Raw genomic sequence first — 27,493 nt, 5'->3', positions numbered from 1 at the left:
GATAATTTTTTTTGATTAATTGAAACACATTATAGTCATTAACCTCTTGTAACTATAACATAGAATATATTTACCGGAGGAGTAAAAACTATTGGGGATTAATAATCCTAAGATACAGGCTTCCTACACGGCTATGTACCGAAATTGCCTACATATCGCGCCGGCCAACGGATATATGGTAAAAGAAATTTTAGGTATAAATTATGAGTGACAATAAAATAATTTTCATTGGTATTATAATAAACTGAGTACCTTGTATTAAATATTATATTTATTATTTTTAATTTTTTCGGTAGATTATTCTAACAGAATATGAAATAAGTAATCAAATCGCCATCTTAAGTTATTTTAATTTACTATTCGTTTTACGTCAAAATGGCGCTTTTCTATAAATATTAATAATAATTTAACAATTGTTTGAATTTGTACAGCGAAAAAATGAATTAAATACGATTTGTATTGAATGTAAAACGAGAAAATGTATTTTTAATGTCACGTTTTTTTTTTTTTTTTAGCATTTTTAGTTTAACGTTTAGATAATTTTTTTTAATGATAAAAATAATTTTCATGGGGATCGTTTGAATACATTTATTTTTATGTTTTGGATTAACCAATGCCATCGGTCATATGATATATTATATTATAATATTAAACAAGAGTATTATACGACAATCCAGTACCAATGGTTTCATTAAAAAAAAAGAACGTGACTGACGCTCATGGATTACGACATCATGATTTTTTTTCGGTATCGCTATTTATACGAGTACAACATATATTGGACGGCGTTTCAATAAAAGGTATAAGCACGTGCCTTTGCATAAGTACAGACTTCTATCGCCAGACCCAGGCAATAAGCGTCGTTAAAATGCATTAGAAACACGATCCAGCCACGTCCGAAATGCATAAACGAACACAATAGGTTCAATATATTATATAATATTACGTTGGATGTAGATTAGAATATTATTTAAATTTGAACGGGAAAATATTAAAACGCCAATAATTACTGTTATAAATGTAAACGTGTTATCGTGATATTTGAACGATAAAAACTGCAAGTGTTCGTTATTCGTCGTCGTTGTCGTCGTCATTTTTATCCTTTAAAAATAAGACACCTTTAAAATGATCACTTGTGTAGTAAATATGCAGTATACACATATTATTGTGTCTATTAAAAATATTTGGCACGCATATTTGAATAATCAAACTGCAAACGACAGCTTTAACGTACGTCGAACAGTTTATGATTGACACTAGATTCTAATAATCTTATAATATTAATAATAATAATGATAAATAAAAGATAGCAGTCTATCAACAAGATATATAATACATAGGTTATATTTGTTTTACGATCTCTCAAATTATTTATTCATTTCTACTTAGCATCTTGATAAAATAACTAATATTTTTTTATATTAAAAAAATCTGATTTTCAATTAATACTCAATATATATGTTGCAGTCGAAAAAAAAAATAAAAATTACAGAAACTAATCATCATTTTATATATAAATATAGGATAAAATACATCGAAACCATAGAAAATACAATGAAAATTAATGGATGCTATGCCACGTTATACTCGTATAACGATTTTCCCTTGAAATAAGGGTGAAACTATTTCATAGTGAAATATTTTTAATAGCACAATTATTTAGAATTAGACCTATATGCTATTAAGTATTATCTATTTATTTATTTATAATTGATATATTATTAGAGATACGTTATACCCTTTAGTATGTCTGTTTTTGTTTCAGTAGACAGATAAAATAATTCTCAAGTATTAATTGTACGTGAACTCATGCAGAACAGCTAAAATAAACAACAAAAATAAAGTGCCAAAAACATTTTTCTTTAATTACTGATTGGTGAGTTTAAATTGCTTTCTAAAATATTTGTTCTACACAAGGCGTTCAAAAATATTCAATATTTATTAGAGGGCCAGATTGATGTAAATCTAAATTTAATTTTATCAAATAATTGGTATTAACGTATTATAATTTTATGGATGTTTATTTTGTATTGCTTATAAACATAAAACAATTTATGTTATCTATCTAAAAAAATAATTCAAATATTATCTATTTTGGATATTTTAAACGTCATTTTTATGAAACTCTAATACTGACCTATTATAATATGTATATATTATAAAAAATATTACGCATAATATTTTATCACCATTTCGAATTTGTAAATTTGTTAAAAGATAATAAGTTTTAAATTTTGAATGGTTGCCCATTAGTGTCAACGCTTTTTTTGTATGAAACTCAAATTTATCTAAAAACTATCTAAATACCATCTAGTCATAATTAGTTATTTTACTAATAATCAAATTTTAAACTAAACAAATATAACGTAACATGTGTTTCATGTTTTATTTATATTTGTTACAGTAAAATAAAGTTAATGGTGAATATGTTTAATTTATTTATAGGTAACTTTTAATATATATATATATATATATATATATATATATTTAAATAAAAGTAAATTAAAAATTAACCCTTTTGAGTTTCAGTTTAAATGTAGATGATCATCAGGTATAAGTATTCGGCATATTGTTTTTTGATGTTTTCAGTTATGTACCTAGTTATAATTATTTCGTTTGTGTTAAATGTGTACATATGTTGTATTGTTTATTTAAAATAATTTGAAGTATGGAAATCATACTGCATAGCTTTAATCTAAAATATGAATAACATTCAATGCTCAAATTCAGATAGAACAACCTTACACATCCATGATTATCTACTGTTCCAGAATAAAATGGAAATATCCGTAAAATGTTTTACTTGAACAGTACTTAAATAATTTATATAAAATGATACCAACCATAAATCAAGTAACTATGGTTAAACAGTTGTCGAGATGAAAGTATTTAAATAATACTCATAATAAGTTATTCTTTTAAAATAAACTTACTTTATATTACTACGGGTTTGCTCATTTTTAAGTTTATGTTTTACAAGAATATAATAATAACAAATTGTAGTAAAAAATGTAAAATTGTATTATTATTTGTTATTTTATGTGTTACATATTCGATAGGGGAGGAGAATTTTAATAAATAATTTTTACAAATCAAAAATATGAAAATAGATAGGTATAAATTGTAAGCTATCTATTTGTTTAAGTATCTATAGCAGGGGTGGCTAAATTGCGACTCACGAGCTGTATGTGGCTCTCTTCATCGACACATGCGGCTCGTGGTCTTATTTACAAAAACCAAAATTTTAATTTTTTTCCATACATTTATAAAAAAAAAATAATGTTTTTATTATAATTATTTTATAATTTCATCTTTCGTAATTCGATATGTTTATCAGATGTTAGCTATCTTTATTATTTTTGTGATATAAAAGTACAGATTAGATAATTTGGCTCTTGTTATAATTGCATTATATATGTGGCTCACGTATATAGTCATGTTGGCTACCCCTGATCTATAATATCTCAAGAATGTTATCCAGATGATTTTGAATAAAACAACGTTAGCATTTTGTTTAAATAATTTATTATTATTTTACGTATATAAGAGTTTAAAATTATAACGATTGGAATTTAACACACTATTACTTAGAATAATACGGAGTAAAAATAAAATACCTTATACTGTAGTTTCAAATAACTAACGAAACACTCTCCAGCAATCGAAAATCGATTTCAAAAATGTTTTCCAAGTAGTAATATTTAATATTATAATATATGAGTTATTACTCATGAAATATTGAATAATTAAAAATATAACAATAATAATTAATAATAAATAAATCATTTTTTGGTTTTTGACATACTGATTTTGTATAAAACTCGATTAGCGATTTTAAAACGAAACTCGACGGTGATTGTTCAATAAATTATATGTGCGTAAGTGTGTATATATGAGTAAATAATAATGAGTGCTTATATTATGTAAATTAATTGAATTTTATTTTAATTAAGAACACTTAAATAAAACAAACAACTTAAACATTTTTTTCAAAATAGCTATTTATTACTATCACATTTTTATTTTTATTTAATTGTTTTTAACTCCGACAATTATTCGTATACGTATTATAACTATATGTATAATATACAGATAACAAATTTTATTAAAGTGTTTAACAGTCAATTTGTATTAATGTAATTAAATCTATTCAAAGAAATAACAAAATGATTAAAAATCCGTTGATGAGGTTTACGAGTAAGTTATTTATGAACTACAGCATTTTTTTACCATCGTATTTTTTTACTTCAAAAACAACTGTCATAAGAACCCGGTTATTTTACTTTATTTTTTCGTTGTTAGAATTATATCCAAGTATTTACTCAAGACGATAGATAAGGTATATTATTATAATACTTTCTCATTTATACTAATTTTTTTCCGTATTTGAATTTACTTTCAGCATATTATTATGATAAAATTGACGGCTGCAAGTATTATACAGACGGGCAAATAATCATGCAGCTAAAAATTGTTGTGAATGCACATAACTTAAAATATATTTACATGTTTAAACCTCATGTGTAAAGACTAATGAGATACAATATTATTTGTTCAAAAAAGGAATAATTACAAATTACGTATTTCAAAATGTTTATTTATATTTAATTTTTACAACTCGTTGATTGATAACGTATAACCAAATTTGTTGTTGTAATCGAATAATTTGAACAATACATCGCTTTTTATTATAGTTATGTACCTACTGAGCTTTTGAGTTGATGAAACGGTCATTAGATAAAATGTGTATTGTATAAAACAGCGGCGTAATTTAGTTATGTCTGTTGAATTGGTTAGAGTGTGGGTATAATTTTTTTTTATACATTTTACGTATTTCATAAATTTTTTTTTTTAGCTTACAGTAAAGAAAAAAAATATATACATAGTAGGTTTTTCTACGACATAACAAAAATATAACATAACTTTTGACGTAATTTGCGAGTAAGTAAATATAAAATACGTATACACGGCCCGTAATTTACACAAACAAATTAAATGATGGGACGCATCGAATTGCGTTCCATCAATACGACCATTGTGATGTATATAATATAAGTATACATATTGTATAAATGTGTGCACAGAAAGAAATTAATAATTACATACATTATATTTTATTCACATATACTGGTTATATACTGGTTGTATGATTATAAATTGATAAATTTAATATTATACGAAATTTCTGATGAACGTCGCCGCTTGCGATGATATAATATTCCACCACTCGGTTGTTTGTACCCAATACAATATTATAATAGTATGTTGACAACATTATACTGTAGCAAGCAAAATTATTGATTTAAAGTAGTATTATCTATTTGGTATGTAAAGTTAGCATAGGTTATTCGGTTTTTTTTTTTTGTATTATTTTAATAAAACGGTCGTCGTCATAATTTGGGCGTAGTACGACGGAGACATATTCTAGGGCAGGGGTGGCGAACCTATGGCACGCGTGCCAATGATGGCACGTTGATCAAATGTCAATGGCCCGTGAAATAATTGCAATTATTAAAAATAATGGTGTTTATAAAGTTTTGATTATAATTGTTAAAAGAAATTCAAAGAAACAAATTATATACATTTTAAAAATAATAATTACCAAAAAAATATGCTCTTAATAAAATAATGTGCCTATAATAAATCGGTAATTTTATTTTTATTCTTAGAAAAATGAATTTCCTTTGGGCATGTAAAAAATTTTCAAAACCTTGATTGGGAAAATTTGTCACTTGACCCTAAAAAGGTACGTCCACTCCTGTTTTAGGGGAACTAAAATATATATATAATATTACATATTATCACACAGCTACGTGACTATGTGAGTATTATATTTCGACATAAATATGAAGAATAAAGATCATTATAGCCGATATAATATTATGTGTTAATAAAAACATGTCAATATAATAATATCAAGCGTTAGGCTTAGAATTAAGTTTGCTTAGGTATTATAATAATCCCGTTTTTAAATTATTGTACAAACAAAAACGGTTTCTGTGGTTTATCAGTTATTATTATTATTATTATTTTTTTTTTTTTAATGCCTTAAGAATTTATATACGGTAGGTACAAACTTATTTAAAATATTGTCTTATTTTTTGAATTTAATTTTTTTTAATAACTTATTTGAACATTTTATAATTAAAAAAAAAAATACATCCGATAAAAGCACGAACACATTTTTATAAGATATCTAATAGATCCGTGTACCGTTACTCAAATATTTTACAGACTCATAAGCATGGACTACTGTTGATGTTGTGCATTACTCATGAAACAGAAGGAAAAAAAGCCTTCTTATAATATTATTTAATTTTTACTATATTATACTATAACGCTAGCCATAATTATAACCAATGTAATTTCAAGTTGTAATCATGATTGACAGCACACCAATATTGATAAATATCAATATAAAAATTATATTAATAATCGTGTAATATTTCATCGAAGTGCAGGCTAATTAAAAATATTTTAAAATTAGGTGTACAAACCCCTAACTTGACTCCTTCCAAATGATGGACTTTTTCTCTATGTTTACACGATAAGTAGCAGAAAAACGCTTTGATAAAACAATTATGATAAATGTGTATAATACAGTTTTCAAAATATTGTAACTATTTTTGAATTTTGAGAAATTATTGATTTATTTAGTTTTAAATTTAATAAAAGATCCCACATAAGTGTTTCTTATACCTGAATAAAAATATTAAAAATAGTTACTTACAATTTTTTTTATAAAATACTTTCTACTGATATATAAACAAATCCTACGTCCTCTAGTATATAACTAATTTATGCTTGCCCGGTCTGTGGTAAATGTGCGACTTTTAACCTCAATAAAATTCAAATTTTCCAAAACAACCTGTTACAAATTATAATAGATGGTTTCTAGTTTATAAGGAACATAAAAATTCAAATTTAAAAATCCAAGACCATATTAAAACTCTATCCAAAAAATCCCATAGCTTACTAATTGACTCATTTAGCTCACTCAATTACAATATTTTTTGTAGATTAAAGCGTGGCCGTCCGCATGACCTTCTTAATTAACTACACATAATATGTTTATCTAGTATTCTAGTATATCTGTAAAACTTATAAACTTATATTATTTATTATAATTATTTTATTATTATATTGTTGTAACTTATTATTAAATCACTAATTGGTGTATCTTACATTAATGTTTTTTGCTGTAGATATCTAATAATACCCATTATTATCTCACTTTTATTAACATAATTTTCAAATAGTTAAAAATGTATAATTGTAAATATCCGAAGTTGTAGATAATTTTAGATAGAAATAACTTTATCTTTAATACCAATAACAAAAAAAGGATACAACGACATTTCTGATATCTTTTAAGATGTTATTACTCCTTTGTTATCTTAAAAGACGTCGATGTCGTGATATTTAGTATGTAACACCGTCATGTCTTCTAGCTGAATCTTGACAAAAGAGTCTAATCACTGGATAGTTTTCCTATTCACTGTTTCCAGATCTATATAGAATTGCTTTGTTGACCCATTTGCTATTTGCTTATTGTAAATATATTTTTTAATATACAGATTGTAAGTGTTATTATAAATATATATATATATATATATAAATCATATATTATTATCTATTTATACAATAGATCCATTTGTACTATTATAATAGTATGGTATTTACAGAAACACATTTTGTTAAATTTTGTGTTATAATATAAGTTGATATAATATATTTTATGTGTCGTTATAATAATGGAACTAAAAAATCGAATAAAGATATAAAACCAATTATTTTTTTATAGGTACCTATAAAGTTTGGATGAAATTACATATTTTAACGATAAATAATGACTTTAATTACTTTATTTTAATTCGGAAGCATTGGTTAATGAAGACCTTAACTTTTACGAAAATTATGAAATTTGCTATACACAATGATTTTTTTTCAAAATATGTAGATTATTTGAAGCTAGTAAGCTACCATTTATGTATACCATAAACTTATTTATGCTGTTTTACACAAAAATTAATAACAATTATATAATATGGTATAAATAAATTACATTATAATAATTAAATATTAATAATATAACAAATGCAATGTTTTTGGTAGTTTAAACCAACCTTTTATAATTAATAGTAAAATAAATCGCATTAATAAAATTATCGAAAAATAAATCATGAAATATATTTAGTGGTATAGGCTAACAGTTTTTTCTCCGAATCGTGTTTTGTACAAAATTATAAAATATTTTATTTATTTAACACGTCTATTATACCAGTAACTCATTAACACGTAATGCTCAGCAGTGTGGTACCTGTTTGACCTCAATTTTTATTGCATTTACAGATTTTTTTTTTGTAAAACTGTTATTTTCAGCTTACAGAATAATTTATAATAGCACTAAACTGAAATAAAAATTAAGAAGGATACAGATATTATATTATTTTTATCATCTGCAACTGAATTGAAATGTTTTAACTTTTATAGTTAAAATGTTTGAATTCTAAATAACTTCCGAATGAAAGTAAATAGCGCACTTTAGTTACTCTAATTTCCAGAAAGTATATAAGTACCAGGGAATATATATATATATATATAAATGGATGATGTAGTGTATAGCGAATCATCTTGCATGCGTAATTTATGAGTCTGACATAAAAATATAAAATACAACAGATCTTATTTCTCATTATTTCCTTTGATTATGAATTTATTCAAATTCTAATTTTTTAAATGTTTAAGAATATTTCTAAAAAATGTATTATATTTTATAACACACGTTTTAAGATGACAATAGCATATAATGAATATTGTATTCTATAATGTCAAAGTAAAGAAACCTTAAAAATAGACAATGTAATATTTTTTCTTCATTTTAAACAAAATTATGTTTACAATAAGTACATTTGATAACTTAACTAATATAACAACAACGTGAAATGAACTGAGGAGGAAGAGATAACAGTGTGAAATCCCTCTGACTTCGAGTGAAATAAGTTACTAAAATAACTAGAGTATGATTTGATAAGATTTCGTGAGAATTTCGGATATTATGTTATATGTACTTTGGAATTGAGAGGAGAAAAAAATCAAGTATGTCAGTTTCACGATTTTTGTGAGTAGACCAGTAGATTGAACCATTTGAAGATATGAAAGTAAAGCCTAGTTTTTGAATATTATTAAGGGATGTTCTCTATTTAGAGTTTGTTAATTTGCTACTCCGCTATGTGTTTTACTTAGGTTAGGAGTTGTATTCGCCAGCGGTTATAAACATATACCCCCTGGTGACTGTGAGAAGTTTTCAATTTAGTGGTCCGTTATTGCCGGTAGAGGAGGACAATAAACTGAGGACAACATAAATGGAGTACGGTTTAATACGATTTGGATATTGGTTGCTTGCATTGTATTGACAGTAGTTGTACACTACGAAGTGGATAATGTTGGATATTTGTTGACATTAAAGTAGCGGATTCCCTGTCTTGGCGATTTGTGCTTTGAACGAGATCACAACGTTTGTGAGATTCTCCGATAGATATTTTGTTACACATTTTTATATGAAAATATCGATGTTATTTTCCAAAGAGATCAACAATATTTAATAATGATAATGTTTGTTTTGAGGTATTATGTAAAACATTTACTTACATTACAAACTTTGTAAGAAATTTAAATATTGGTCTATATACTATATTTGTCGTCATTTGTTATGGTTTAAAATTTAATTTAGAACTAGGTAGTTATTTAATTCATTAGGCAATTTTATTGAGCATATTATTATAATTTTTTTCTTAGTTATAAGTAAAAATAAAGACGATTTATAATAAAATACATGGTCACAATATTATATTATGCATTGTATTAAACCCATATAAAATAATTATACAGTCCATAAATTATTCGTTTAATACTGATCTAATAGTGTAGGTACTAGGTACTCGCTATAATAATATACATATATAATTTATTTGATGACAAAATCAGAATAATGTAATTTCGCATAAGTAGGTTTAGGTACCTTTTATATTATTCAGAATACAAATAAGATGTAAACACTATAGACAGAGGATTCTGTTCTACTGAGTAAGTATACGATCCTTTTAAAAATTTATTATTGAAAAAAAAAAGTATTATTATTCAAGTAAACATTTTAAAATCTTTTGAATATAATAATTCTACTTTTACATAGACTATAGTGAAATACATCTGATCTATTATATACGTTATACTTACATTGAATTCATAATACGTGATTATATTAGTTTGTGAATCAAGATATAACTATATTGTAAAATAATATAGCTTTCAGTTAAATTGAAAATTTATAATTTTTAAACATAGTAAGTAATAAAAAAAAATAACTTTTGTACACGTTTGGAAAACCGTATAATACTATTATCGATGCTTATTTTTTTCTTCAATACACATTTCATAATATATTAGAAATATTATATTTAGTAAAAAACTTGATTCAACATAATTTATAATCTAACACGAACGTGCCTGAAAATATTGTATTTACTATTTAAGTACTATATGTAAGCTGTACTTTGGCCTGCAAACGTAATTAGGTTTTCTTCTTAATTAGGTAGAACGAAATGTAAACATTTCCGTACATTATTAAAAAACTTCACTCACGTCATACTATGTTTATTAATACTTGAATGTTCTGATTCAAACCATAGGTACATTTTATATATGTATAGTTTATATAATATGAAACAAAATTAAAGGCTGTAAGATGAACGTGTTTATAAATTATGATTACTGTTTTTTTCTGGTGAACAATATATAAAGGTACTTATACTATTATAGAGTTATTTCTTAACTTTGTAATTGGATTTATAGACTTACGATAACAATAACGATTATTTAACTTCTTAACATTATAAATTTTTTATAATAGTTGTATCATGACTATTTTAATTGTTTAGTATTTTACTTCATTTGTTATCGATTTTCACGGTATAGTTATTAGATTTAGGGCATAGATGGCGAAGAAGAATGGCACATAGTTATAAAACTAATCTGCACAAGAAACTGACAATATTGGTTCAACAAATTGTGTACATTTTTTTTATTAGATTTTTAAAACTGAAAAAATAATTTTTTACATATAATACTAATAATAAAAAAAAATATATATCTGGTAAACTAGATAATATGCTATATTATATTTTTTCTTACCTAATCGTTCCATATAAATATACTTTTGTATTAAGTATAGTTAATTTTAGTTACGACACTCAAGTCAAAATAAATAATAAATAAGTAATTAAAAAATGTACTGCCCCTAACATAGAGTTTAGAAGCATAACGAATTTTCTCCATGTACTATAAAGCTTCAACAGTAAGCTCATTATAACTTAAAAGCTTTAAATTATTTATACAATTATGATCATATTTTATTCTTAAATCCTGTCTTAAATTACGACAGCGTTGCCGATTTACGTGGTTAAAATACATTTTTTTTTATGTTTTATTGAAATAAAGTATAAAATAAATAAATCAAATTAAGTATCAATTAATGTTCAATAAGGTGGAAATATTAAAATTCCAATTTATAACCCTTGTTCATATTTAAATTGAAAATAAATTTCGCTTTATAGGAAATCAAAAAAAAATATTGAATCTTAAATTATTTCTAAGAATATTGCACAATAAAAAAATAATAAGATAATACCTACATTGTATGTAATTTTGTGTATTTTTATAAATTCGTACATTACGTTAACAGCGGTATGTTGTTTAAACATTGAATTTTAAGTTATTATAATATGATAAAAAATGTACAGGGCATTAAAAAAAAAAAAAATTATTTTTAATATCAACGAATGTTTTTAATGGAAAGTATTGAATAATGTTCATAGATTAATTGAAAAAAAAATTGAAAAATTATAAACATACGCAGTGCCAGCATAAATAAAAGTATGCATTTATTGTAGTATTGAATAAGTGCAGTTCAGTGTGTTACAGTATATTAAATAAAAAAAGTACACTAAATCATAAATCTACCTTTCTATTATGCACATAATCTGTTAATTACTATGGTTATAACTAAACGTAAATTATAAAAATACAAATTTAATTTTAATATGTTTTGATAAAATTCTTGAAATCAATATTTTACTCACAAAAAAAAGTAATACCTGATCAAAAAAAAAAATAAATTACGTATTTTAATACTTATATTTTTATTTTTTTTAATACATGTACCTGCTTGTATTTGTAAAAATATAACATAACAATATAATATGTCGTTGAAAAACAACTAGTTAAATAATATTTTAATAGTACATACTTACTAATTTTATTATTTTGTCATACACATTTTCAAAACAGTGGAAAACTTAAAATACAAAAGATTTTTTTATTTTATTTAAATACATCTGAAATTATTTGTAAATTTTATGTATTTTTAAAATTGTTTTATGTATAACTTTAGAATGTGTGATAGGTGATGCCACCATTATCTACTTGGTAGTGCGTGTAATTAAATGGAAATGTACTAAAATTTTAAATTACGCGATCAAGAATATTATATTTTCTCATTAATTGATGTTGACCAACTAAAATGTATTTAAAAACGGCTTGGGTTCCTATTTGAATTTCCAATTTAACTTACAAAACACCCAAATAATAAAATATTGGATAAAAATACATAAAATCATTTATATAAATAATTTTAGATGCATTTTTCTCTATTTTTTATATTAATTTTATAATACAATGGCTGTTACATACATTTTTGAATCACCTGTATATTATGGTTTTATATTTTAGTATAAATTAAAAAATATATTGACAATATTTGTTATTTGTATACAAAGAATATTGTATTTGTTTCTTAAATATTAAAATCAAATTTGTCTACGTAATAGATTATAATAATGATAATTAATAACAATAACAACGTACGTAAAAACAAATGATATCGATTTTATTTATTTATTTTTTTAATTAGTTAGAAATTAATTTAGGTTTACAGTTATCATTATTTTAACATAATATTTTATATCATAACATTTCAAACTTAAAATCGAACTAACATACAGTATTTATCATGTTAAGATTCTTACATACATTATTTATTTTTTTAATGCGATTATAACATAAATTACTGTAACTCAATTATTAATAGTCGGATAGAAATGAAATGAAATAAGAAAAAGATTATAATTATAATAATAACCGTAACCAACAGATTCTATAAAAACTCTCATGCAGTTATTTTTTTAAATAAATCTGATAAAAATAAAATTAAAGATAATTTTTATTATGATGACTTTCTTCAAAAAAGAGCATTTATATAGAACAAGTTGAGATCAAGAGAGAAAAAAAGTAATTTAAACGTGTAATTTTTTTTTTGTGTGTGTGTGAAAAATGACAATTTTTGAGTAGATAGATAATGTCACACGTGGTCACACCACTACAGTTTGGCAAGGTACAGTATTGACTATTATTTAGCCCCAGTTTTCATGAACTATACGGCAACAAGTTATGTCCGGTGCGTAATCTGGAGTATTTCACTACGATAGAGCCACTAATCTCGACTAATCAAAAGACTGAAACCACGGGTGTACGTTTTAGGATATTGTTTTATATCCAGATGCGTAGAGTTTTGGAAGGTATTCCCATTCCACTATCCAAAATGTCTAGTTGGATTGACGGTGCAAAGGGATTACACCGAAATAAGGTTGGTTCGGACCCGTGGGAAAGGGGTTGTCGGCGTAGCCATCCAACGAGTCACCGAGCTCATTACCAGAGGATATACCTTTATATTTGTGAGCTCATAGAAAGGAGCTATTTATAAAAGTAATCGACTGCGCGTATAAAAAGACGATGTGTACACATGGTTATAATTTTTTATTTAAACATATAATAGTGTACAATGATATCTCATCACTATTTTATTGTATTTTTTAATTTTATAATAACAAAATTCAGGATAATATAATATACCTATCTGAAGACTAAAATAATATTTTATTGAATTATCATAACTGACTTACATTATAATAGTACTGGTATTGTATATTTCTATGAATAAAAAATTATTACGTTTTTGCGGTTTTTTTTTTTTTATATAAATTTGAATTCTTTTATTTGAAATTCACAACAGATCTTCGTATACGCCCTATATAAGTTTGGTATTTTCTATGAATAAATTCATAGAAGTAAATTATTATGTACGTATATTAAGTTGTTAATAATATGTACTTGAAGAGTCCAAATAATATATCGTGTATGATAATTCCTTAAAATTAATAACCATTTAAATATCTAAATAATTACGATAAGATTAGTGAAATAGATAATAAGTTCTAAGAATTTCAAAAATGTATGTTTTCCATATTTATCCGATTAAGTTTTATTTCCTGTTTGCTGTTACTCAAATACCAATTATTTTTATGTTGAGTTTAATTTACTTAAACTTTAATATAGGTGGGTAAACCAACTCGAACACCTTGTTCAAATTATGAACTAAAACCATTTATCTATCAATGTATGAAATATAATATCATAGTTGGATGCATTTAATCAATTCAAGTCAAAACCTTAACTAAAATGAATTCTGTCAAATGCAAGAAGTGACTATATAGTCCAACGTATCTGATGTATACGTAAAATGAAAAAGAAAGATAAAAAATTGGTGTTCATCATTTGAGCCAATTTTTTTTTAGACTATCTACTTGAATTGTATTCATGTTTTACGAAGGTCAATTTTTTTAGAAATTAAATAGGAATACATCAATTTTACCAAGAAACTTACACGAGAAAAACACAAATTGAAAATATTAATGTTTCATATATTATTATATTTTTTTTATGAGATATAATATTTTTTGATATTTTATTTGAATTATCATAAATTGAGTTAGTATAAACAATGTCAACAAAATAGATATATTTTAAAATTTACTCAATACAAAATATGTTTATGTTAAAAATTAGTCTGATTAAGTTGTCTCACTTATAGTAAATAATTGAGATTTTTTTTTATTCATTGCATCTATACAAATAAATAAAAAAATTGAATGATAAAAACAATTATAAATATTTTTGGTGCAATAAATTGATATACAACCTTTTTGAATTCTATAGTTATAGTGTGTTCATTCTTTTAATAATTATTTTCATATTTAGTTATCTTATTTTAGATGTATGTATTATGAATAGCAAAAAGGATAGAAAAACATTATAAAAACAAATTATTGTTTATTTATGTCTTATACTATTATCTGTCTAAAAACAAATATTTAAAAACAACGAAAATATTATTTCAACTTTCTGAGTATAAGTTTAACACATTTTAAATTTTTTCAAAAAAAAAAAAAAATTATTCATAAATATTAAAATTTCAATAGACTAAAACTTTGCCAATTTTGTAATTAGAAAAAACTTTTTATGCAAAAACTATTTAAAAAAAAATTCTTTATCCACATCTATGAAATAATCGGTGTTGCCATTTAAAAAAAATTTAGTTGTATTGCACATGCGCATATTGAAAGGGTTAAAATTTTGACATTTATTTAAAAATGTGTATTTAAGTACATTCTTTCATTCAGTGAAAACTTCATTTCAATACAAGAACATCAAACCAAAATATTTTTCTCACTATTTACAGTACTTCATAATCATAGATGTAAAAATTAAGCACGTATATTAAGTATAGAATACTATTGTAGATTTAAACGGTTATTGAACAATTACACCTAGAACAAAGATTTTAATTGCGCTTGTGTTAAAATTAACTTACTTTCAGATATGAAAATATTGTTGTTTGATCTAATTTCACCAGTATTTACATGAAACATCTACACTAAATTACTTTAAAATTAAAACGTTATTTATCGATCAATTTATTTTTAAATTACTGGTTAAAGTGAGTGGTTATAACATGTTTTCATGTTTTACAACAGATATATAAATTTTACAAAACGTTATTAGTTATTATTATTACGCAAGTAAAGTAACTTGCTAAATTTGAAGAAAAAAAATTATTTATTTATATTATATATTATGTATTCAAAATTTAAACTCGCAAAAAAAACGGTTAGTGAATACATTTATTAAATAATTATAACTAACTAATAAGTTTTCCTTATCTATTGTAAAATGTTTTGAGCGTAATTGGTTTATCGACCCTAAAATGTATAAAGCTCAATTGGTATACAAACAATTTAAGCACTATTGATAAACTATCAATTTAACTCTATATTCGATCGTCAAACCTGTATCTTAAAAGGTTCATTCGATTATTTTATCTCAAATAAGTACCTATAGCTGTGGACCGAGGACGCACTCGGGCAATTCAATATAATTTGTCGATAATACTGTGGACGCACTCGGGCTATAAAAAAGGTAAAAATAAAAAACGGGACACACTCGAGATATCTCCATATATTTTTTTTACTTGCAATTTCTTGAACAATTGACATATTTTATTATACCCGAAAAGATTCGATTAAAGCAATAATAAAAATAACAACTAACAATTATAAATAAAAAAAAAAAACAATCATTTTTTATCGAACCCATTAAAATATTTTGTCAAAATTGATTATGTAAGAGTATTAACTGTAAATTCACATATTGCATCCAATAAATCTCAAAAAAATCCAGAAGTTCGTTGAAAAATTCAACTAAATTAATTTAAGTACAAGACATATTTTAATTTCAATACAATGGTAATACGTACTCGTTTTACGCGGTGATTCGAAGGATATAATTTATCTATAATAAATTACAGATGGTAATCAAAATAGTATTTTTTAATTAATTAAAAATTATCCGTGCAATTGTTTCGATTCCATTGATTTAAACATATATCATATCATAAATAATTATATTAATGTTTTTTTTTTCATTTTAGTTACTTTATAAAAAAAAACGAAAAAAACCGGGATTATCGACTTGCATTGAAAGCTTTTTAATTTTAAAAAGTGGACGCGCTAACAACTGTTATAAAATATAATGTGATGACTGTTTGACACTACTAAAGACGATATTTATTACATTATTTTTACTCTGGAATCATTCCATAAGGAGGATGCCACACCCGTGTGTGTAGTCTCCGTCTTACTAACGTATACAACATGGGGAATTTTCGTTCAGTAGTTTCAATTTTGTGTGTAGAAAGCTTTAATATAATTATTTTTGTGATACATTTATTTAAAGATTTTTCAGTTTTTTAAACGCGTGATAATTTTTAAACAATGATATTTTTCACTTACTTACTCATCATTTAAAAAAAATTAAAAAATCGTAAAAAATCTATGAGAAAACACAGTTAATCTATCTTACCACGCAAAATAGGTATTTTTTAACATAAATTTACTGTATTGTACGTTCATAAGATAGAGACAGTGCTTGTGAGTTTGGCATGTTCTCAAACCACAATGGTATTGTCTACATCATCATTCATTTAAAATGTTAACAATATTATAAAGTTTTATTTTGTTGTTTAAAGTGCACAGCTTAGCACTATGGGAAACACAAGATAGCATGCAATATTATTATGAATATTTTACGAGTAGGTAGGTAGTTGGTTTTTTATTTGTTTAGCTTTTGGATAGTATGAAACAACCTACACTAATGAAAAATGGATGCGAATAAAATGTTCAGTCAAATATCATGATTCATGAACATATTTGAAGTAAATTAAATTATTGTTTTAGGTTTAACCGTAAATGATAAATACGTTTTAAAATTTATTATTTGTAAATATTATAGTGGAAATAAAATCATTCATAAACTGTAAAAATAAAAACAGGATGCAATTTTATCGAACTCTAAAACAATAAAATATATTATAATATACAAATTGTTACGAAAAATGGCGAAAACCACGTAAGAACCAACATAATCCGCTTTATTTTTGTCACATGAAAGTTGTAAGACCATATATTATGTACTGTGTGTCTATGTATATTATTTTTTTGATTATTTTTAATATTGTTTGGTAATAATTCTTTAGACAACATTAAATTTAATTCAATGATAAATGAGAACCTCAGAACTCAAAGAAACGCACTTTTACAATATGGATAATGCAATCTAATGTACATCATCACATCAATTCGACCAGATAAAAATTATTCTATAATCTATGTAATTACAGTATTATAGTATTTTATTTTTAACGTATTTAAACATCATTGAAAACTTAACGACACAATAAGAAAGACATACTGTTCTAACAATAATGAAATCAGAAGCATTCGATATGTATAATATTATATACGATATTACGGCTATACGAGCATAATAACAAGTCGTAATACTGCATAAAAAAAAACTTTTTTTGTCGATTTCTCATTTTCTGTTTTTAGTTGTACTTTCTTATTTTTTCTAATAAAAATGGCTTTTAATGCTTATATATGATTAGAAGAAGGAAATGTGGTTTAGAAAAAAAAAACACAAAATTACCCATCTACGAAAAAAAATTGAACCAATGTGCCGTAAATGAATTGTTTGTACTGACAATAACCTTATTCATTTACGAAACCTCGCACTTTACAATCGTTTTTTTTTTTTTAGTTCTTTCAATTTGTCTTCATTTCTTTTCATCATAAGTTAATTGACACTCTTTTGATAAATTAAATGCAGCTCTCAATTGAGTAAATTATTTTCACTGGACTTTCAATAAACTTAATTTTGTATTTGTTATTTTTGTGGCTTACAAGATCCACATACACTGAGAATTTTAGATTCTGAATGGAACGATGAATATATCGATTTTACAATGATGAGTTTTTTTTTTTATCTATACATGCTAATAGTTATCGATATAATGCTTCGATCTTAATTTTGAGGGTGGTTTTGGGTAACAAATTTTAGTTTCATGATTTAGGTTATATATTAAAAATGCTCAGTATCTTTTTTTTTAGATCAGAAAAAACAAAAAATGGGAATTTTTACGTTCAACCAGGTTTTGACTAAAATATCAAAAATATATAGTCACAATGTTTTTATAAAAATTTAAATTTAGATTTTTGAGGAAATTCGTGAAACTGTCGAAAATTATTACCAAAAAAAAAAAATTATATCGACCTCTTATAATACTAAAAAATAAAATAAATAGCTTTAATAGCTATTTATAAAAAATTTTATCACGATATATACTTAGTGGTATAATAAGCTGACCAATTGTTTTTGTTCAGAATCGTTTTATAATGATAACATTATTGAATTTAAATTAAACACACTCATAATAATAGTAGCCTTCTCGACACCTTATGTTCTACAGAGTGCTACACACTTTTCCTTTTTACCGGTACATGTTCAATAAAACAGTTTACTTTTACAAATCAATTTAAATGTTAATTCAATTTAACATAAAGTGTAAATTTTTTTTTAATGAAATTTATTATAATTTACTCCGATTAACGCAAAATATCGTAAATTTATAACCAAATAATTATAATACATTTTTAATATAATAGATACAATTAATGTAATCAATAGTATAAAAAATTATTAGTGGTAGTTGAGAAAAATATAATTTAGTAATTCACCTATAGTTAGAGTTATAAAACGTGTATAATTATTATATTTAATTTAATCTATTGGGCAGTTAAAATTTCACTTTTCTAACACACTAATAAATATTTTCATATGTAAAAATGAGATAACTTCATGATAATGTTATTGACTGTCGTCTCAACTCCAGGTTATTGCCATTTGTTAATTTGTAAATTTATAGCATACTTAAATATTATAGTATATGATTAACGTTTATTTGTATTCCTGTTAACCATTAAAGTAAGTCCTTCAATAATATAATATTGACATACATTATGCTATTACACTTAAAGCATCTCGATAAAAAATCAAAAGTATTCATTTATGCAAAATGGAATTCAATCTAAATTTATTTTTTCATATAATGTTATTTTCAATTATTTGTATTGTACTTGCTAAACCATGAAAATATTGGATAAAACGAGGTGAGTTATTATTTAATTTGATTATTTTTTTTCGGCAACTGCGGACAATTTAAGAAGGAAGTAAAAATATTATATCTAATTTCCAGAAAAGAAATGTATGTATTTATTTCAACTAAAAGTCGACAATAAAATTGAAACACGTTCAATGCATTAAATACATTTAGTAAAATCGTAATAATATGTAGTTATTATAATATGATATACATTACATATACGAATATTATTTAATATTTTTAATAAATGTATTTTTTTCGTTCAGCTAAGTAATTTATATATTATTCTTAACAACTAAAACAAACTATCACATTAAAAAAAATATTGATAATATTGATATTATGCGTATTAAAAATTATTAATTCATGATTATGTCTATTTTATTTATTTATTAAGTAAATTAATTAATTTTAATAATATGTTCACGATAAGTTGTAACAACAAAATAATATGGTACATGATTACATAGTGAAAGGTATCCATTAATAGCAACATAAATTGTCTGTTATCGTTGTTAGTTTTGGTTTTAGTTTAGATAGTCTCTTGACAAGTTTCTTTGAGTATCCTATTTGGTTTATCCATTAATGGTTTTAGAGGACAATGCTGAAATCGGTGAATTTATGTTAATGGTAAATTGTACATGGAATCATTTGTAGTGAAGTTGGGAAAGTTCTGTGACGATGTTACTTGTAAATATTTATTTGGGAATCATTAAACAACTCAAATTGATTGCGTTTGTACATATACAAACTATTTTTTATTTTTTATTTTATTATTTCAATAATTATTACCTTTACACCTTAATGAAATAGATCAATTTACTATAAAAATTACTAAACGATTGATATTGTATTAGTTATTCATAACTTGACATTTATGTACATATTGTTAAACCAAATAGTATATAATATTCATACCTACATTATATTATAAATATTGAACATGAAATACTTATTTTAAGACAATCATAAATCATCTGTGTTTAATGTTTATAATAAGTATAAAAATTTAAAAATGTTCTAAATAGATACATTCCTATCAAATAAAGCATGAACTTACAGAAGATTTTTTAATTTTCTAATAAGTGTACCTATGAATAAATTTGGTTGGTAAAATTAATTCAAATTATTTATATTGTTTTTTTGTAGATTTCATATAATAGTAAATGAATGTAACTTAAAATGAATTTATTATTGTTAATATTTTAATAAAGATATGCAAAGGTACACAAACTATTAACCGTTAACAAGAAAACTAGTGTGTTAGAAAATAAGTGATAAATTTTTAAAATATTTATGTTGGAAACTTATAATTTTTGTCACGTAATTTACTGTTGTTTTAATTAAACCCATTTCGTAACTTTAACCAAAATTAAATTTAATATAAATTCCTAATCGAAAACTTAAACAGTGTAATACATTTATAATACAACTTTATTTGCGTTTTATCATTTAATCTTTGGTCGACAGCTAGTACATTATATTAAATCACAAATTATTATTGAAATGCGTCTTTTAACTATATAAAATTAAAACTAATAGAATTTTTAAGTAAATTATCAGCACTACCTATATATATTGTATAATGTACTTAAAAATATGAGTTTAGTAATTTGGTCGATCTTTTGTAGATAGACAACATACTGTCTCTTTAAATGTATATATTGTATAAGATTATTATAGCTGTTTATTTATTGTTTATTTAGTGTAAAATAGTTAAAAGAAATATAAAAATAAGAATACAAAATAGTTCGATACAAATCTAAATCAAGAAAATTAGACTCAATTAAATTGTGAAGGGGCGCCTTTTCTAAGGTTAACTAACAAAACAGAATTTACTTATTTATCTATGCCAAGCAGTTTTAAGTTATTAAAATATAGAGCAATCTCAAAATAGTAAAAATTATGAAAACATCATAATAAATATAAAGAATTTAAAAAATTTTCTCAAAATCAAAAGATTATAAATATTTTTATTGAAATTAAATTTACTTTAGTCTATTTTTATGACATGGTTTATATTAAATTTATGATGAAAATCGAATTAAAATAATTCGAATAAAAATAGGCTGCAGAAGAATATGTACTATATACATATTATTATGGTAATTTTAATGTTGCTGACATATTTGTGAATATAATGAATAGATAAAATACTTGAATACTCATAAGAAATTATTATCGATGTTTGTTTTAAAAACTAAACCACTTTTTATAGTTTTGTATTGTTTTATCTTCAATAAAATTATTAAAATTATATCAATTATTGTATACCATTTTAATAAATTTAAATTTAAAAAAAGTTATTTCATTTTTTCTTTTAAATTCGAGTAATATTATTTATCAGCTTGTATTAATTATTTATATTGAAATCAAGAAGTTTGAAAATTGTGTTCAAAACAAAATTATAAATCATTTATATAATGAAGAAAAATTTGTTTGGTTAAAAACTAATTATATAGGTAATCTTCAAAAAAAAAGTAGGAAAGTGTGTACAACTTTGATGTGCATAAGATGTCAAGTAGGTCGCGGATTGTTCAATTTTAATTCAACGATGTATCATTGTATTCGAAAAACGATTCTGATAGAGATGGTCTGTCAAAGTGTAACCCTATATTACTTAATACATTTAATAGTACGACTTTTTTTAAATAGCTATTAAAGTTATTTACTTTTAATTTAGTATTATAGTAGATTGATAACATTTTTTCCGAAATTATTGAATGTTTAATATTATTAGTATTTAATTACTAAAATAATATTAAATAATATTAACTTCCAACTAACGATACTTTCTGTATAGTGAATTATTTTTGAGAACTATGATCTTTGTTGTTAGTTATGCATAAATGTATCTCTGTATAAAGAATTTGATGTTTCTATACAACGAATAAATTATTTGATAACAAACTCGTTTATATAAACGAAATTCACTAATTATTTCTCAATCATATGTTAAATAGATAAATATGATAAATATGTAATAAGATAATAAGATTTATAACATGATATTATGTTTTTGATGTTTAATATTATAAATTATAACATTTTTTAATTTCTTTTTTTTTTTTAATATAATAAATAATATGAAATACCTATGTAATTCTATTTAACCGATTCCTCTATATTACGAATTCTTTTTGTTCCCTATACGACATCGTCACATGAAAGTTTCACTGTACCATATTATACTAAATTATATAAATCAAAAATATAAAATTCGAAAAAAATAATATAATATACGCAAAAGTTTTAAGTCCTCACAAATAATTTTATTAAATTAAAACAAAATATTTAACATTGTTATTCATTGTTAAAAAAATATATTTTTTTTTTCAAATTTAAACTTCTTAATATGTCCATAAAAAATAATTGTTCTTTTAGGTTTTTATTATTGAATACTTATGAGGAATATTATATTACATTTTAAGATAAAAAAATAAAGATATTGTAAATTATTTACTACAGAATACTTATTGTTTTTAATTATCGTTCATACATTTTGTATAATTCTAAACTTCAAATGCACATAAAAAAAGTCGTACCAATAAATTTTTAATGGTTTTATACAGATATAAAAATAGTAAAAATAACTTAAGTTGGATATTGTATAAAAATTTGAAGAATTTTAACTCATCGAATATGTTTTAATTAAAATGTATAAAAATAAAATTTAATAAAACATTTAAAAAAGAGCTAAAATATTTTGAAAATTATACATTGTATAGAAAATGATAATTTAAACATTTTTTGAAAATTATAATATCTACGGTTAATTGTTTTTGAATTACAACAAAAAAGGATAATCGTTTAAGAAGAAATAGTTATTATACGACGTAATATCCGTTGTCATAAATATTTAAAGTTCAAACACTTGTAAGAAAATTATTTTTTTTAAAGGTAGATTTCAAAACATTTAAAGAACCTTATGTTAATTTTTAAAATGTTAGGTATAAATAGACATTTTTAATAAATTTCTTACTGTAATATAATTTATAAATTTCAAGATTTCGACGAAGTTTATCAATATTCAAAATTGAAAAATTTATAAAAAAATATAGAAACTGTATATTTTTGAATTTGGAAATAAGTAATTTATAATAACTCAGTGTTTGATTTTCAAATATTTTTACCGATGCATACATTTTTTATCAACATTTATATATAAAAAAAAAGAAATACAAATAACCAAAAATTTTAATTTTCTTTAAATGATTCAAAAAAAGTCAAAATATTTTGAAAATTTTACCATTTTTAAAAAATGATAATTTAAACAATTTATCTAAATTTTTTAATTTCTGTGGTAATTTTTTTTTAGAATTAGAACAAAATAAAGAAATCAATCTAGTCTAATACCGGTTTAAAGTGAAAATTTCTACTTTTCCTTAATTCTTTGATTGTTTTTCCATTGTTTTTATAAAAAAAATACCTACTAGATATTTTTAATTTTAACCTGCTTAAAGTATAAACTAAATCCAATTTTTATCCAAAGCCACTCTTTAAGTTCAATATTATTAAAGCATTTAAAAAAAAAAAAAAATCATCGTAAAATCAATACATCCATAGCTCTGTTTATTCAAAATACCGTAAATCATATTATTACAGAATTATTTAGAAGTATTATTCAAGGACTGCTTTGTATAAACATAACATTGTGATGTATTTCGTTAATAGCTTATATAATATACACTGAAAATTTATCAAGACTCACATGTTTTTCAATTTATAAATTAATTAATATTAAAATATTTATAGTAATGAGGTTTAATGGTTTCAGAATTGTTATTCGTATATAAGTGTAATATAAATAAAAAACTAATATGTTATCAATTAGTTTATACGTATGTAGTAGGTATATAGCCAAATCAAGCATTTTAATAAATGGCAAATAGTCAAATATTTAATTTTTTTGCTATTTTAATATGGCATGTAAATATCTATGAAACACACTTTCTGAAAAATTAAACTAAAATTTGCTTATTAATTTATATCAAATTTTAAGCATGTATATATATATATATATATATATATGTTAATAATTTAGTGTTTAGTGACAATTTTATGATTTTTAAGTTAATACACTTAGGTCGTTATGTTTATGTGTAATATTACATTATCAAGCTTTTAGTTTTATGATATATAACTGAAAAACTCAGTTTGTATATAGGTAATTACAATATCTAAATTATAATGTCCCTTACTACATTTTAACTTATTTTATTATTATTCAGGAATAATTATTATAATAATAATGCTTTATATGAAATCATAGAATATTTTAACTATAATATTATCAAAAATGTTAAATTTTTTGATTTGATCATCATCACAGATTAGCCTGAGAATTGTCTAAAATATATATTTTATTTTGTAACTAATTTTTATATAATAAAAAATTTAATAAAATTTACTTCTTAACATGAAAATTTCTATAGTACATTTTAAATAACAACCTATTGTAATGGGACTTTAGTAGCTTTATTAAACAATAAGTTTTTAATTAAAATTAGCGAACTTAAAACTTTACCTATTCTATGTTTATTAGACTATAATTTAATATTATAATCATAAACAATGGTTTGGAAAAAAAAATATCATACTGGTGCAGCTTTTTTGGATATTGCTCAAGCATTTGATCGTGTCTGGCACGACGACCTACTGAATAAATTTAAAACATTAAACACCCATTCTGCAATCTTCAATATAATTAAATCCTTTCTCTTTGATCGCTGTTTTTCAGTTCGTATAAATGACACCAACTCAGGTACAAAAAAAATAACAGCCAGTGTTCCACGAGGATCCAAAATTTCTCCCCTGCTTTTTAATCTGTACATCGCGGATTTCCCAACACGCTAAACACAGAAGTTTTTTTATACGCTGACGATAGTGTTGTCTATTCAAGCTCCAGTGACGTCAACATTGTCACTGAAAATATACAGAACCACTTAAACAAAATAAAGTGCTGGGCGAAAAAATGGAAAATTATCTTAAGCCCCTTAAAAAGTACAGCAGTATTATTCACACTTCGTCGCCCCAAAACTCCAACCACTCTAGAACTTAATGGTGACAACATATCCTGGTCTACAACAATAAAATATCTAAGCGTTACATTAGATAAAAAAATTAACTTGGAACCCGCACATTTCTTCGAAATTACAACAAGGTTACCAACGACTTAAAGTTCTTTACCCTTTAATCAACCGTTAAACCGCCTTAAGTTGGAACTGTTCTCTACTTCTTTACAAACAAATTCTAAGACCATTAATACTGTATGCTACCCCTATCTGGGGATACTGTGCCAAAACCCACATAAATAAAATTCAAATATTCCAATCTGAAATATTACGCACAATATCCAACGCACCTTGGTTTGTCAGAAATGAAGCACTCCACGCTGACTTCAGACTCCCAACAATTAAAGACTGCATTCAAAATCTCACGATCAACTTCTTTAGTCAACTTAAAAATGCAAAAAGCGCGAAATATTTTAAACTCAGTGATAAGCCTATCCTTCGATGACTCAAGCGTGGACGTTTTCATGATGCCCTATCTCAACACTAGTAATTTTACTTATATAATTTATTTTATTTTTATAGTTATGTCTCTATCAAATTTTTTTTTTTATTATTATATAAATATTATATACTCGTGATCTAAATAATTTGTAAATAATTATGCTTTATCAATTGTAAAACAGCTAAAATGTTAATTAATAATTATCAACAAGTTGGATGGCTCTGTTAGGAACACTTTATAATAAAAACACAAAAAAAAAAATATTATAATACATGATAGTACACTATGTATATTTAAATTAAATTAAATATTTCAACAAAACGTTTGTCTGAGCTTTTACAATTCGTAGTTAAATGTTTTTTTTTATCGCTGTTTTTGACACACGTTCATTGTGAACGTCATTTTATATTTATAATTCATTTTTATAAAAGTAAAATCTAATCTAACTCGTAGAAGTAAAACGTATTGTACCTATTGTTGCGCACCAAACGAATTTGTAAAAAAAAAATAGTCTAAAGTATTTTACGTCTATTCCGACATCCCTTCAGATTCATAGTTGACGTATTTCGGTGATACAGTATGTCGGTATCATATAAATCATATTATATCATGTAATATATTATCATAAAAATATTTTGTAATAGTAGACATTAATCGTTACAATACTTACAGCAATACGCGATCAACGCACAGACGAAAATCAACGAGTACCCAAAGATCATAGTTGAGTGAAAAATAAAATTGACAAAAAACAATAATACAGACGAATATCGAATATTTCGGACTCCTATACGCGAATATAAAATTGTATACTTTAACGTCTAAAATTGACATGCGTGCACGCACGATTTAACACTCGCGTGGCTCTATGTAATAATTACGATGATAATATTATAGGTACAGTGATAGTTAAAATAATAACAATTATAATAATAGGAATAATGGCGATGATGATTATGTTAATTATTGTTTATTGTTATATTAAATTATGTGTTCGGCGGCCGTTGGTCACGCGGACAACACTCTCGA

The 27,493-nt window shown here is 23.8% G+C and overlaps 1 protein-coding gene across 1 annotated transcript in view; it reads right to left on the bottom strand.

Moving 5' to 3' along the window:
- Window positions 1–27,493, bottom strand: part of LOC113551525 — a 71,344-nt gene extending 43,851 nt beyond the window's left edge. The window contains exon 1 of the mRNA XM_026953808.1: window positions 27,135–27,493. Coding sequence (XP_026809609.1) covers window positions 27,135–27,186 — 52 coding nt within the window. The 5' untranslated portion in view covers window positions 27,187–27,493. The remainder of the gene's footprint in view (window positions 1–27,134) is intronic.

The sequence above is a fragment of the Rhopalosiphum maidis genome, chromosome 2 (genome assembly GCF_003676215.2).
Source record: "Rhopalosiphum maidis isolate BTI-1 chromosome 2, ASM367621v3, whole genome shotgun sequence".
Taxonomy (NCBI): Eukaryota; Metazoa; Arthropoda; class Insecta; order Hemiptera; family Aphididae; genus Rhopalosiphum; species Rhopalosiphum maidis.
Note: the sequence above shows the minus strand (reverse complement) of the source record. Positions and strands in the feature narration are given on the sequence as shown.